Source organism: Arvicola amphibius, chromosome 3 (genome assembly GCF_903992535.2).
Source record: "Arvicola amphibius chromosome 3, mArvAmp1.2, whole genome shotgun sequence".
Lineage (NCBI taxonomy): Eukaryota > Metazoa > Chordata > Mammalia > Rodentia > Cricetidae > Arvicola > Arvicola amphibius.
The window spans coordinates 131,530,031-131,544,112 of NC_052049.1; the positions used below are offsets into that span (position 1 = coordinate 131,530,031).

A 14,082-nucleotide genomic window follows, 5' to 3' on the forward strand; every position below is an offset into this window, starting at 1 on the left:
CAGCCCCCAGCGGCCAGGCGCGTGCACAGCGAGAGTCACGTGGCGGACTGTGACTGCGGGGCCGCGCACAGATCCGGCCGGAACGGGTCTGTTTCCCATCGTCCCCTCATTTGCATATACAATATACAAAAGAAGCTGAGGACATAATTGAATTTACTCTAAATCTGAACTAAAAATTACAAACTTAAAATATAGAATTAAGACGGTATTAATTTGTAGCGATATTGGATTTGCAAACATGAGCCACAGAATTCTCACCGTAAGTGTAAAAGATATGACAGTTTTGACCTTATATACTTCCCGAGAAAAGCGCATACTTGTGCTCGCTTCGGCAGCACATATACTAAAATTGGAACGATACAGAGAAGATTAGCATGGCCCCTGCGCAAGGATGACACGCAAATTCGTGAAGCGTTCCATATTTTATTTTCTATTCTTAAATTTCATGTCCACAACATCCCCAACACGTTCCTTCCATGTTTTACCTTTTGCTTGGTTCAGTGGAGCTATAGTCCTTAAGGGAGAAATAAGAAGGGCCTAGACAGACCCATCTCTGCAATGTGCCTTATCCATGGGCTTCGGTTGCAGTTGTGATTTATTTTATCTTTGAGATAGGTCTCACACATCCCGCCCTGGCCTCGAATTTGCTATGCGGTCTAGGATGACCTCAAATTGGATCTTCCTGCCGCCACCTCCCCGTTGCTGGGATTACAGATGTGCACTTCCACACCAGCTCCAGCTGGCCTCTGCTTCCCTCCTCACTAACCCACAAACCACAATGACGTGGAGTCCCCTGGGCAAGACTAGCAAGGGTTTGAAAACTAGGCCCGATACCTTTGAAGATACACTAACTGCGAAAGTAGAATTTCCTGGTCCTCGCATTATTCACCTGCCAAATAACTAACGAATAACACAGAAACCCTAATGAGCAAGAGCAAGGAGGAGGGACCACCCTCCCCAAGTTCAAGTTTCCTGGGCTGACTTACTCAATGCTTTCTAAAATGTCCAGTTCTTCCCCACAAAGGAAAATGGTGTCTGTGCTTCGCTGGTTCCCGAGCCCGCGCGTGGGCTCTGCAGTCCCTGGGACGCCAGCGGCTCCTGGCTTCGGACGGCCGGGCAGACTGGGTGGACTCCTCAGGCCGCCACAGGCTTTGCAGCAGTGTCCGCTCGGTAACTATTTCTGTTTTCGTCTATGCAGGTGACATGACCCTTTCCTGATCACAGCGGCGAATTAAGATCTGTGGGGACTCCTTGCATGTCCGATTCTGTTGGAATCAGATGACCCCGTTCTTTGGGTCAATAGTTTTAAATTCTCTCCCGGAGTGCCACCAGTCAAAGACACTGCTGATACTAGATTGGCGCTTTCTCTTGTAGTAAAGACTGGCCGGATCTTTATGTTGGACTGGAAATGGTATAGGAACCCAACTGCTCCAAGGCAATCCCTCATTCTTCACGACAGGACCGGTCGTTCTGTTGGGGCATGCACTCCTTAGGGCTAGAAAAAAAAATCTAAAGTCCTGGATGTCTTTCCTGGCTCTGCTCTAACTTGCTCCAAGAACTTGGGCCAATCCATTGCCCCGTTGGCCACCTGTAGCCAACCAATGTTGATAACTTAGGATATCTGTCCAACCCAGCCTTGGTGGCTGTTTTCAGCTGTCTCCAGAAAGTCCAGAAGGTCGGGCTGGAGGGAGCACTGATTTGTCTCTTTTCCTGGACCCTGGAGGTGTGGAAGGCCACAGACTGGAAAATGTGCCGGCTTTCATTTTCCAGGCGGTACTCCAGGCTTTACATGCATTATCTTACTACATGCTCAAACCAGTTGTATGAAGTCATGTTATGGATGAAGCAGAAACCCACAGAGTTCCAACAACAGATCCCACACTGAACAACGAGAAGCAGTGGAGACAGTGAACACGGTTACAGAATCTGTGCTCTCAGTACACACTGTGGCTCCTCTGGCTGGGGAAGGGCAGATGAGGCCGTTTAGAAGAATGGAAGCATAGAGAGGGTGTGCAATGCAGTTTTGCTTTTCCTAGTGATTTGGGTTCTGGGGGAGCAGTTACATATCTGCAAAGGATCAAGGTTACACCGTAGGGCAGGGTAGCTGGGAATGCATGGATGAGGTAGTGTCTTTGAGACACAATTGGGACAGGAGGAAGGTCTTCCTTTCCTGGGTTGACAATAAATGACTTGATACCCTACCCCAACACTAAACCTATTGATGAAGGATCTTCTCTGTGAGCAGCAAGCTTGTGTTTAATTAACCTTATGTAAATGAACATAATTGCTTCTCAGTGGCTGTTGTCCAGAAGCACCTGGGGACTCCTTCCCTCAGACGGTTCCAGCACCTAGATAAACTACCCTTTCACGTGGTTATTCCACGTGGGCACTTCTGTGTCTGTGGTGTACCCTTGGAGGTGGCAAGGAAGGACAAGGTGTGACCTCGGTTGTGGAGGCAAGTAGAGAACACAGAAGTTACCTGTGACCAAGGAGGTGAGGAACCCATTGTCAGAGGAAGCAGAGGTGGGATGTAATGTATGGTGTCTCAGGAGCATAAGATAAACTATCTACTCAGACTCTCCTGCAGGGTTTGCCGCACTGGTGGAGAAAGGCAATCTGTCCCACACTGCTCTCAGAAGGGATGGAATTCCTCCGGCGAGAGCGGTGGGGAGGTGGGGCATGTTTACATGGCTCCTCACCTCCAGAACTGTATTCCAGCGCCAGAGTCTTGTAGATAACTCGGGGAAACATGGGTACCTTGCCAAACACCCGGAGGAAATCTCCTGTGAGATATTCTGTGCCCAGTCTCCCTTAATTTTGCAAGCCCACACTTTCTATGCAAAGTGAAGGAGTCCGAGTCTGGGCCCTGCGCACTGGCTGTAATGCCTATATTTTGTCGCAAGGTGGCAACATTGTGGCGAGAAATAGACATTAAAAATCCTGGGTGTTTTTTTAAAGCATATTTTCTCTATTAATGTTTCATTTAACTTAATTAGAATCTGGTAAGCTAATTAAAGTAGCTACGAGCCCTGCAATCAGCAATAATTCGTATAATTATTGATAATTACATCCATACCAATCGTTTGGTTATTAACATTTTGAGGGGGGAACAAGCCATTTCGAGTGATGTGGAGCCCAGGAGGGTTTCCATTTTTGTGTGTGTGTGTTTTTTTATTTTTATTTTTTGTGCGATAGAACTTTCTAGGTCGGATCCGCCTACACGTCCAATCCTCAGAGGCTCCATACCACCCGAGGCTCCCCTTTTGGCCAACCCCAGGTCCCTGTATACTTTTCTCCGCTTTGGGAAAGTTTGGAGGGAAAGGCAAGAAAAGCATGTTCTCCAGTCTTCTTTGTTGGTGTGTAACCAAGGACCTTCCTGCCCATTTTACCTAAAAGGATTGCGCGGCTTCCAACTGTGCGTTTGGGCCGTGGGAAACGCACACGAGCAACCTACAAGCCTGCGTGAGCTGTAGGGTCCTGTCCTTGGCGCACCGTGGGAACGCAAATCGCTTTCTCTGTAGATCTCACTTTCAAGATGGGTGCAGCCCCAGACGTGAAAGGGCTAGTAAGCATGCCCTCTTCACCTCACCCTTAGGTGAACTATTCCAGGCCCTTGGAGGGTCCCAGAGAGGGAGTAGCAAGGTGGAGCCTCACAGTTTGCCTGGAGCCTTCACCGCCCCCGCTTTCACCTCATTCTCAGCTGCCGGCCCTGACAGTATCCCAGGCTTGAAGGTTTGCAGCCCCAACACAGGGACTGGCCTGGCTCATCTGAGCTTGGGGCTCAGCAGCTGCTTCTTTTCCCCCACCGCCCAGACTGTCCTAGCTAGCCCGCATCTCAAGAGGCCTCCAGTGAAGCTCCCTGGTGTGTGCAGCTAGGGCTCAGAGCCCAAAACAATCCCTGGAACTTCGGGGACCCGACTTCAGCTAGCCTGGTCTTGGAGGAGATGATCCTGGCAGAGGCCTGTAGATGGACTTCCTTCTTGGAGCGCTTCCTTGAGCCTCAGGGCACAAACGAATATCATTTAATGGAGATTGGAAAACGAGGCCCTGGAAAAAAAATAAAGTGCACAATGCAGGGTCTTTTCAAGCCAGAGGAGGGCATGAAATCCAGTCTTGGCTGAAAAATTCGTAAGAGAACCCGCTTTCTCCATTCCATCCTCCATACTGCTTGGGGGAGGGGTATGTTTCCTGCAGCCACTAGGTGAGACTTCACACTCCTGGGCCACAGTCTGGGGGGTGGGGAGGGTGTCCAGGCCTCTGCACTTGTGGTCAGCAGTCCTCTCCTTCCTTTTTTCATTGGGGTCCTCTGGTTGCACAAATCCACTAGTACAGAGCTATCCTTCCGGATAGCGACAGGCCGGTGGCAGGGCATCTGTCTGTTGCAGCGACCTCAAGAACTCCTCTGTCTTTTCCATGTTTGTCCAGCCAAGATCTAATCTACGGCCCTCACTCCTTACCCCCACCCTGCCAGCACTCCCGGGTCAGGTCTGTGGGGCCCGCACCAACAAGCAGGATATTCCGACTGAACCCGAGATTCCTAGCAGCCTGGGAGCCTAGAAGACTCCCTTGATGAGTATACCCCAAACCCCGCAGGTGACTTCATACACAGGAATCGAAAGGAGAAAAAAAAAAAAACTTTCCGGCTGTACTGGCAAAGCTTGGGAAAGAAGGGACCGCTGTCCAAGGAACCAGGCGGCAGTTTTCTTCCGCAACTAAAGCCCAGAGGCCCAGGGTCCTACCCCCGAGGCCTGTGGGGGAAACTGGGTGTGTCTAGGTGGGTCTGCGGAGAGGTCAGGAGCCCGGGGAGAGCACCACCACTGTAACCTTGACCACGCCTCGCTCTTGCGTCCTCACGCCCCATCTTTGGGAGGCAGTGTCTTTCACCGGCCCCTCCCCCTTCTCCACCACCACCTGAGCACATTCCCAACTCCGCAGCCCCGAAGAGTGACAATTTTTTTTTCTTTTTATTAAAAACAAAAGTCACGGATACAGGTCTCCCCAAATAGGCTCAAGATGGTCGCCATCTCGTGAGTCAGTTGTCGCCCTTTTAAAGTGCTGTTACGTTACACAACAACAACAACAACAAAAAAAAAACACAAAACAAAATCCAAAGAGAAATGAATGCAAAATGAGGACTGGAAAGGGGCCCGGAGGAAGTAAAATAACTTATAGCATAAATAAAGTGAACCTAATACTGAACCAAGAGACTCACAGTCCGTTTATATCCATTGCACATAGCCACGTTGTCGTTAGGAACAAGAGTTTCAGAAGTGGACGGGACAGGGAGCGCGTGGCTGCAGCCAGCGAAGATACTACATTATATTCACAATCAGGGTCCCAGGACCTACTCGGGCCGGAGTGGGGTGTGTGTGGAAGAGGTCTCCCCTCTCCCGTTTCTTTCCCCAGGTAGTTCCAGTTTACCACTTGAGGTCTGATACCCTGGAGTTCAAAGGAGGGGCGAGGCAGTATTTACAGTGGGAAACCGAGCCGGGCCCGAGTAGGGACCGGCGGGCGGGCGGCTGTATTTACAACGGTCAGGTCCTAATGGCTTGTTCCTCGCTCTGGGCCGCCACGGTAGCGGGTATTTACAGAAAGGAGCAGCATGGCTTGAGGGCGCGTGGGCGCGGCCAGGCCTGCGCTAGGGCAACAGCGGGGGCTTGAAGGAGCAGTTGCCAGTGCAGTGCCGGGGTGTCAGCATCTTGCAGGAGAAGTGGTGGAGGGCGTCGTGAGCTTCTGGAGAGAGAGTTGCACCAACCACGTTGGCCGCCTTGCCGGCCTCGCTGGGTCTCGAGGTGCACCAGTTTCCCCCCACCCCGCGCAGGCTCCATTCAGCCCTTTGGGCACAGGAATTCCCAGTGGGGCAGAAGGGAGGCAGGGAGGCAAGAGTGAGACCTGGGCCAATCAGAACCATTTCTAAGGTCCATTAGTCCCATTTTACAGAAGGGGAAACGGAGGCACAAAGAGATCTAATTGTCCAAAGCCAGGGTTGGACCAGAAAGCAAATTTTCAGATGCCCAGAGCTCAAGGGACCCTTTTTTCTTACTCACAGTATGGAAATTTCCCCTCATTTCATTCAGTTCCCAGTTCCCTTCTGATCCATGGGGGCCCAGGGCCTCCTTTCTTACAAACCCACCCATCCATCATCCACCACCCCATCTACCCGTCCATCCATCCATCCATCCATCCATCCATCCATCCATCCAATCAAAAACCAACCCCCTCCATACACACACATTCATCTTTGTTTCTGGGTTCACACCTTTTAATTTCTGCTGGATGGCATAGCGCGCCTTCCTCTCCTGGTCCAGCTCGTTACACAAGGTATCTGAAAGACACAGAAGTACTTTGAGGAAACCCAGACGGTCCTCCAGCCAGTTGGCTGAAGTCGTGGCTAGGGTCACAGCCTTTCCCCGGCAGAACTAACTCCGGAAACTGGGGAGGGGACACTAACACTTCAAATTGCAGGCTGAGAGTGGGGGAGGAAATGGCCTGGGATGGCGCTTAAAGGCAGACGGATCTAACCAAAATTAAAGCAAACTTAGGCATTACTTCCCAGGTAATTTTACGCCTCGATTTTTAATTTAGAAACCATGGAAATTGCCGCGCTAAGAAGTTCAATCACTCCATGTAATGATGCCTGCAAGCCGTTTGCTGGGCTCGCTTGCCATTCTGAGGCTAATCAGACTATACAAAGGATATTAAATAAAAAAATAATTGTTAAATTACCTTCAATTTAAATCCAAATGACTGAGCCAACATTGCGGCTCCTGCCAGACGAGAGGCGGTTACTGCGTGCGCTCGCTCACCTGACTCCCGTCTTACCTCTGACAATCTGCAGCTGTTGCACCATTTCTTCCCGATAAGCCAATTCCCTCTTCATTTGATCCTGAAAATTATCTGTGCAAATTGATTAAGTGAGAGCTGTTAAGCACAGCCTCCTCTCCCAGCTCCACTTTCCGCTCCCTCCCGTCCTCGCCCCTACTCCCACCCCCACCCAGTCCTTCCCTTCGCTGGAAACACTGGAGACTGGAGTTCTTTTCTCCCCCGGGGCCAGTGGCCTCCACCGTCTGCACCCAGTTCCCGAAGCAGGTTCGGGAAGTGGTGTTGTGGGGCGGGAAAGGAAAGAAGTACCTTTGAGACTCTGGAATTCCCGCTCCAGCTTCTTTCGAAGCTCCATTTGCTCCAGAAGCAATTTCTGCAATTCTTCTGTGAAGGGTTGGGAGAGAGGTAAAGGGGAGACTGAGGAAATCCAGGGGACCCACCGGCCCAAGGTTCTGCCCTGGCCAAAGGTCCTGACCCCTGAGTACTTGGTCTTTTACTTTTCACTTGAACCCCAAAACTTTGATGGTAGCTGAGGGCCTAGGGAATAGTCCCAGAATATTCAAATACAAGAAGGTAGAAACTATTTTGCATTTCTGGACCATGGTTCCAAGAAACAAATGGAGCCTGACATCTACTTTAAGTTGCTCCTAACTCTCCAACCTCAGAAGAGGACCCACAAAACATGATTCCCCATTTCAAATGAGACTTACTCTCCCCTTTAAAGATAAATCAGGGAGAATCTGATCAGATTCAAGGACAGCCTTCCTAGAGATAAAGAGGTACACAGAAAGTTTGTTTACAATTTCAAGGGGTATGTAGACCCCCAAATCCATGTGCTGAACAACCAGATTAAGAGACCAGAGCTTTCAATTTGGGGCATATCCTGTAAAATCTGCAACTAAGAGGAGAGGAAGACTACTCCCCTCCTCCCCATCCCATGCGCAATTTCTAAGACCTGCCATTGGTCAGTGTGGGTAAGGCTCAGTTCAATATCCCCAGAAGCCTGTTCTGGGAAGTGGAAGGACAAGCTGCCCCCAACAGGAGGCCACAAGTATCTAGGTCCTCCCATGGGAAGGCTCCTTTGCAACACAGCCTTGTAAGTGAAGCGCCAGAGTGGGATCCAAAGCCACTGTTCTCTGTGGCTTATGCCATCTTCCTCTGTCAGACTAAAGCAACAGGAGGAGGAGTGTCCTGTTCTGCAAATGAGCTCCAGCTACATTATTTTGTGAAGGGTTATGCATTGATCCCAGAGGGAAAAGTAGCCTTTGACACGCTCCTGAAATAAATACCTGTCCACCATCTTGTTCTTCAGAAAAAGTTCTGGGTTTTCATGGGGTTAGAGAGAGAAACAAATTGTCACCAGTGACAAGTTCTGAGAATCAAAGCTCATTCTTCTTTTTCACTGGGCCCTTCAAGACTAGACTGTAAGAACTCAATTTTCCAATAAACTCTCTCTACGCTCACAGTGTACCTCTGTACCATGTACCCAGAGGGTTATCCTTTCTGCTGGGTGAGATGAAAACGAATGTCCTCTCCCCCAGTGGTGCCTTGGGCACGCACCCACTACAAGAATACAGGCCCTCTCCTCTAAGAACCCACCCACCTTAAGCACCTCATAGTTCCATTTCCCAGACTGAACCTCACCTCTGGCCAGGTTTTCAATATCTTTCTCCACCAGCTGAGTTCCTGTGACATCCAAAGTGAGCCCATCATCACCTAGGATACAAGGGCAGGTAAGAGGGATTCTGTCCTGGAGAGAGACTGGGAATTCTGTCAAATTAAGGACCTATGCCAGACCTGAACACCTTCCAAGACACTAACCCGGGAAGAAGGAAAGTGGGTTCAGGAAGATGAGCCCTGGCAGGAAGCACCCTTTGATCTATTCTAGGTGACTGAGTGGTCCCTCTTCCCTTTCCTTTCAGTAGGGCCCCCTCCCTTTCTCAGAAAGCCCACTAGAGAGAAACAGGTCCTGAAAGCCGGTCTGCATCTCCCCCACGACATTAACTATCTCTTCAATGGCATCATTTGCTTACAATTAAAACCTTCCTCCAAGCCTGTGGTGACCCGGATGAGTTGGATCTCAGCTCGAGGCCACGGGTGCAGGCGAGGTCTGTTGGGGCTCACCTCGATCTGTGTTTGCAGGGCTTGGCTGGGAGACACTCCTTTGGTCTGAAAAGGATTTCCTAGTTTCCAAGTCGTCGGCTGTCGTCGAGTGATTGTCTTCCTTGTCTTGCTCTAAAAGGCAGACTGAGTCTCAAGGAGAGGCAAAGAAACTGTGACCCGGATACTACAGAACGGCCTCGGTTGGGGCGCCCAAGCCCTAATTAAAAACGTCGTGGCCGCCTCTGGTTCCCGGCTGTGCGCCCAGGCTCGCGCCCTGAGGCTTTTGTGCTCTGCACCCCCTCCCCCCGCAGAAGGTCTGCTCCATCCCAGCTTCACGCCCCCGCCCTAGCCCCTGGCCCCCAGGAAAAGATCAAGACTAGCAGCTGAGCCCACCAGGGACGAGCGACCTACATTGCGCGCGCAGATACTGGGGCACCGGGAGAGCGCGTAGCTGCCGGGTTTGTGCGCGACTCCAGAGGAGAGCGCATTCCAAGGGCGACCTTCCGGGTGCTGGTAGTTTAGGGGGACGTTGTCCGGCACCCGGCTGCAGAGGCCTGCTTGGATTTCTGTTGTTCCCCCCCCCCACCTGCTCTTCCCCCGCTAACAACCGAGTCCCAAATGCAAATGCAGAGTTGCTCCTTGATGGGGGGCCGCAGCTACGCCTGAGCTTCTGGGGTACCCAAGCACGCAGCCACTAGCCCTCACCCTGCGCCCAGTTCAGGCCTCGCCACAACGCAATCTAAGACTGAGCGCGTTTCTGGATAAATGAAGGACCTGAAGGAGAGGCCTTCCAGGCGCTGTTTTTTGAAAGGTTTAAATCTCGGAGGAGGTGTGCTGGACTGTGTGTGCAGGTGGAAGTGAGGAGGATGGGTCGTGATTGTTGTTAACTAACCAAAACCAGAGCATTGGGAGTCCACAGTTTCCTTTTTCTTCTATTGTTCTTCTCCCCCCCTCTTTCTCTCTTTACGGGGCCCCCAAGTCCGCCGGGCCCCTTCCCCTCATTCCCTCCCTTCCTTGAAAGGCCCGACTTGGCCCTGGGTTCTGGCTGTGCTCCCTAGATCACAAGGGCCAGAGGCCTCGGGAGGCATTACCGTGGGCCTCCGAGGTGCAAAGGTACGAAGCCGTGGGACCCAGTGCCGCCGCAGCAGCTGCGCTCTTCACGTGTTCGTCCCTCTCAGGCGCATACACCTGCGGCGGCCGAAAATGACAGGAGATTAGGGGGACAATCGTGCCCAGGGGCTAAATGGAAGGCCGAAGGGGTGGCAGAGGTTGGTGGGCTCTGTAGACCTGGGCTCCCAGGGCAGCAGTGACACATCGTAGTTGATTTGGGATAATCTTTGGTACGCGCCAGCAAATGGCTTGAAACACAAAGCGGCTCTCAAGCTTCTGGCTGTTCAAATCCACCCACGTTCAGTGCTCGCTTTTTTTTTTTTTTTAAAGCTATTTTCCCTCCCTAGGTCGTTCCCTGCATAAACGACGCCTTTCTCACACAGTCAACAATTCCTGTTTTAATAAACTCAATGCCAACGTACAGGTGTGCGCATCTACTTTGAAAACAGCCAACCCGTACGGCCTAGTCACAGTTCACTCCCCAGTCACTTCCCTGCCAATCAGAGAGGCCGCGAGCCTAGGCTTTCCAGCCAAGAGCTGGGGAGTTCCTTAGGCCCAAGCTGGAAAAGACTCTGAAAACTGCTAGTTAGGAGGATGGAGGAGTCTAGAGACTTCTTGGCAAGAGACTGCTCTCTTCTCTCCCTACTGTCTGGTGTTCCTTGGGTGTCATCCTCATGCATGCAGGCACACTTTGGGCCCGGCCTCCAGGGAGCCTTTTTCTAGTTTTGGGTCCCTTTTCTCTTCTATTCTTCCTTCAGACCTCTTTTGTTTGTCATTCTGGGTGCATAGCGGCCTCTGTAAATCTCCTCCCTACTCCATCAACGAAAACAAAATGCCCTCGCTGTTTCTCAGGCCTGCTCCCTCCCCCGGATTTTCCGAATCCCGCAGAGGGGGGGGGGGACCAGAGTGCCTACTTTCACAGCCCTAAGCTGGGGCTGCGAAGAGCAGTTGGGACCTGCTGCTCCAACGCCTGAGCAGAACAAAATCCCAGTTCCCGCATCCGGCCCGGGCTTCTGTGCACAGACAGGACCGAGTAAGGGAGGAGGCGCCACCCGTGGGAAGCCTGGCTCACCTTGGCCACCGCAGGGCCTGCCAGGGGCCCGCAAGGCTCTCGTAGCTCATAGCCAGCGCTTGGTGGGCTCCTCTCAGTTCTCCGCACTACATCATCGGCCACCAGGTCCCCGAAAGCGGTTCTGCCAGGGGGCGGTGGCCCAAGGCGGCGGCGAGGACGAGGGCTATCGCCATCAGGAGAGTCTGTGGGACCGTCTGGGCCTGAGGATGTGACAGATGGGGGCCCAGCGGACTGGTCGCCGTCTGGGCCACCTCCCGTGCTGGGTGCGCTGGGCTCTGTGTCGTCCTGGGCGCCCTCCTCGTCGGGGAAGCGGTTGGACTCTACGTCCACCTCAGGTTCGTCCGCGGTGTCCACGTCGGGCGAGGCAGAATGGTAGCTGGAGCTGCCCTCGCTCAGAAAGTCCGGGCTCACGTAACCTCCTCCCGTCCCTGTGCCCGGCACTGGCCCACGAGCAGGCCCCGAGCCATATGCCTCGCGCGCGCTGCCGTAGAGTTTAGCGATGCTCTCCGCGTCCTTGACCACGGGTCGGAAGGCCGACACGTAGGAGCTTTTGCGGGCGGGTGGCGGTGGCGGAGGGGGCAAGGGAGCCAGGGTCGGAGGCAGCGCCTCGTCCGCGCCATCCTCATCCAGGGGCCCGCGGGATAGAGCGCTCGGGCAACGCTCCTCCGTACCGAGGCTGCCCTCCTTGGCTGGCTCTGCACCGTCCAAAGCCTCCGGGCCGCCACCGCCAGCCGCCGCCGCCGCCGCCGCAGCAGCAGCAGCCACCGCGGCCGCTACGGCCTTGGCTTGGCTCTGTGCGGCCGGGTAAGGCGGTACCGGGAGGCTCCCGGCTGCTGGCCAGAACATGGGAAACGTCGGGTACACAGTGGCGGCGGCCGCTGCTGCAGCTACCGCCGCTGCGTCCTTGGCTGCGCCGGAAGGTTGATGTCCCCAGAACATAGTGCCGCCGCCAGGGCCGGGCCCTGCTCCCGGGGGCAAGTGGCCAGCCCCCGGACCACCGGCACCACCGGCAGAGCCGGCGCCCCCACCGCTCCCGGTGCCAGGGCCGCCTTTGGGTTCTCCGGTGACCAACACTGGGTCGTCCTTTTTGGGACATAGGCCGAAGGCTGTGGGGAAACCGTAAGGATGTGGGAAAAGAGGCGGGGGCAGTTTCTGCAAGAGGCCAAAGCCTTTGCTGGGCACTGGAATCACCGGGTAGCTGCGAACTCCCGCGCTGCCTCCAGGCCCTCCAGGTCCTGTAGGGCCACTAGCCGCCGCCGCCAGGCCTAGTGCACGCTGCGGATGCGGTGGAGGTGGCCCCGGAGGCCCAGTCACCTCATCTTCACCGCAGCGGAGACTTTTGTGAGGCGGTGGGCCTGGGGCCATCTCTGCGCCGCACCCTGGACCGCCACCGCCACCGCCACCAGCGCCGCCCTTCCCTCCACCACCGGACCCGCTATTAGCGCCACCTCCGCCGCCTCCTTGCAGCGAGAAGGTCCTCTTGCGCGTTCCGCCATTAAACATAGCCTTGACGTCCTCCCAAGCGTGGCTCAGTTCGTCGGTGGCCGACTTGTCACTGAGTTTGAGGTGCCGACGCCACGAGTTGAAGTTGGCGGCGTCGGGCTGCGTGTACTTGGCGTCGGGTGTGCGGTGCGAATGGAAGATGAACTTGTTGGGTGAGAAATACATGCTGCAGTAACCGCACTTGATGCACTTGGCGCGAGAGCTGTTGTAACGAGCAGGAATGAAGCTGCCCCGAGAACCCCACGCACACTCGTGCACCACGTCGAAAGCGAAGTTCTCGGGCAGTTTGGGTGGCTTGTGTTCACCCAGAAATGATTTGCACAGGCGTTCGGCCTCTCGTTTCGTGATCATGCCACAGCGGCGAGAGGAGATGGGCATGGCCCCGGCCCGACGCAGGATCTCCAGCTGCACCGGCGTGCACTGCACGCACGTGATGCCCAGAGCCACGCGGCGGTTGTGGATCTCATTGTAGCTGTAGTTTTTGAGCAGGGTGTTGGAGATCTGGGCTAAACACAGGCGCTCCTGCCCGTCAATGACCAGCGACACGATAGGCACTCCATACAGCGACGTCTCGCCCACCTGGTTGGGTTTCAGAGCGCTCGATCCTGAATAGGGCTGCAACTCTTGCTTGGAGTTGGGAGAAGAGCTGCCCTCGCGCCCCGGCCCCAGCTGAGTGGTGAGAGTCTCCATGCCGCCGCTCCTGCGAAATAGAGAGAGCAGAGAGCAGATGAGCCATTTTTAGCGCCTCTACCTCGGTTCAGGACCGCCCAGCGGGGCGCAACGTGTGGGGTGCGAGGGGGTTACTTGGCAGTGGGGAGTCCAAGCTCATTCGTCCCTTTGACTGGCCTCTTTTGTTATTCAGACCCGTGTCTGCGCTTAAACAAAAGCACGGGGCGGGGGGTGCTAAGGGAGGAAAAAGGGAAAATAGAAACCTCAGGAACGCCCCGACTGCCAGGAACTCAATTCTGTTGTTTTCAGATTGGGAAGGAAGTGAGACCCAGAGACGGAAAATGACTTGCCCAAGACCACACAGCAATGCCATAGTTAAATCCAGGCTTTCCGGCCGGCAGGCAGGTTCGCCTGCTTTCAGCTACCTCGCAGCCTTCCCTGCCCGACAGGGTCCTCAAGCCCGGACCAGCGGCCCCTCTGCTCAGTCGCGCGTGCACGCGTGCGGGCGGGGGCAGTGAGGGGAGAGGTGGGAGGCAAAGGAGGGGCACTCACTGCCCATCACCAAACTGCAGGATGTTGTGGTGGGGGCAGGGAGAAGGAGGAGGGTTGTAGGTTGAAGAAGAACGTTAGAGGAGGCCATCGCTGTTCGCGGTGCTGAACCCTATCCTTTCCAAAGCTTGTCGCGTGCACCACGACCTCGGGTGGCCCCCACTGCACCTAGCTTCGGGATGACGGGCTTCCAGGAACAACAGTACCGGCTTGCACAAACCTGGACTACTCTTCTGACGCCTAGCGCCCCGTGT

The 14,082-nt window shown here is 54.2% G+C and overlaps 1 protein-coding gene and 1 non-coding gene across 4 annotated transcripts; one reads left to right on the forward strand and one right to left on the reverse strand.

The window, feature by feature from the left end:
• The first annotated feature begins 319 nt into the window (after window positions 1-319).
• LOC119810990 lies at window positions 320-426 on the forward strand. Its single transcript, XR_005284911.1, has one exon. It is a non-coding gene; the product is annotated as a U6 spliceosomal RNA (small nuclear RNA).
• Window positions 427-5,638: 5,212 nt separating this feature from the next.
• Window positions 5,639-13,652, reverse strand: Skor1 (SKI family transcriptional corepressor 1). Of its 3 annotated transcripts, none has more exons than XM_038323815.1 (9): window positions 13,630-13,652; window positions 11,108-13,310; window positions 10,017-10,113; window positions 8,947-9,057; window positions 8,467-8,538; window positions 7,132-7,206; window positions 6,823-6,897; window positions 6,260-6,325; window positions 5,639-5,730 (listed from the first exon to the last, which is right to left on the reverse strand). In XM_038323815.1, the coding sequence occupies exons 1-9, from the start codon at window positions 13,650-13,652 to the stop codon at window positions 5,639-5,641; spliced, it is 2,814 nt and encodes a 937-aa protein (XP_038179743.1). The 3 variants fall into 3 exon arrangements, with proteins under 3 accessions (XP_038179743.1, XP_038179742.1, XP_038179740.1); XM_038323814.1 differs by having other exon boundaries at window positions 5,639-5,733; XM_038323812.1 differs by having other exon boundaries at window positions 5,639-5,733; window positions 13,543-13,652.
• Window positions 13,653-14,082: the final 430 nt, after the last annotated feature.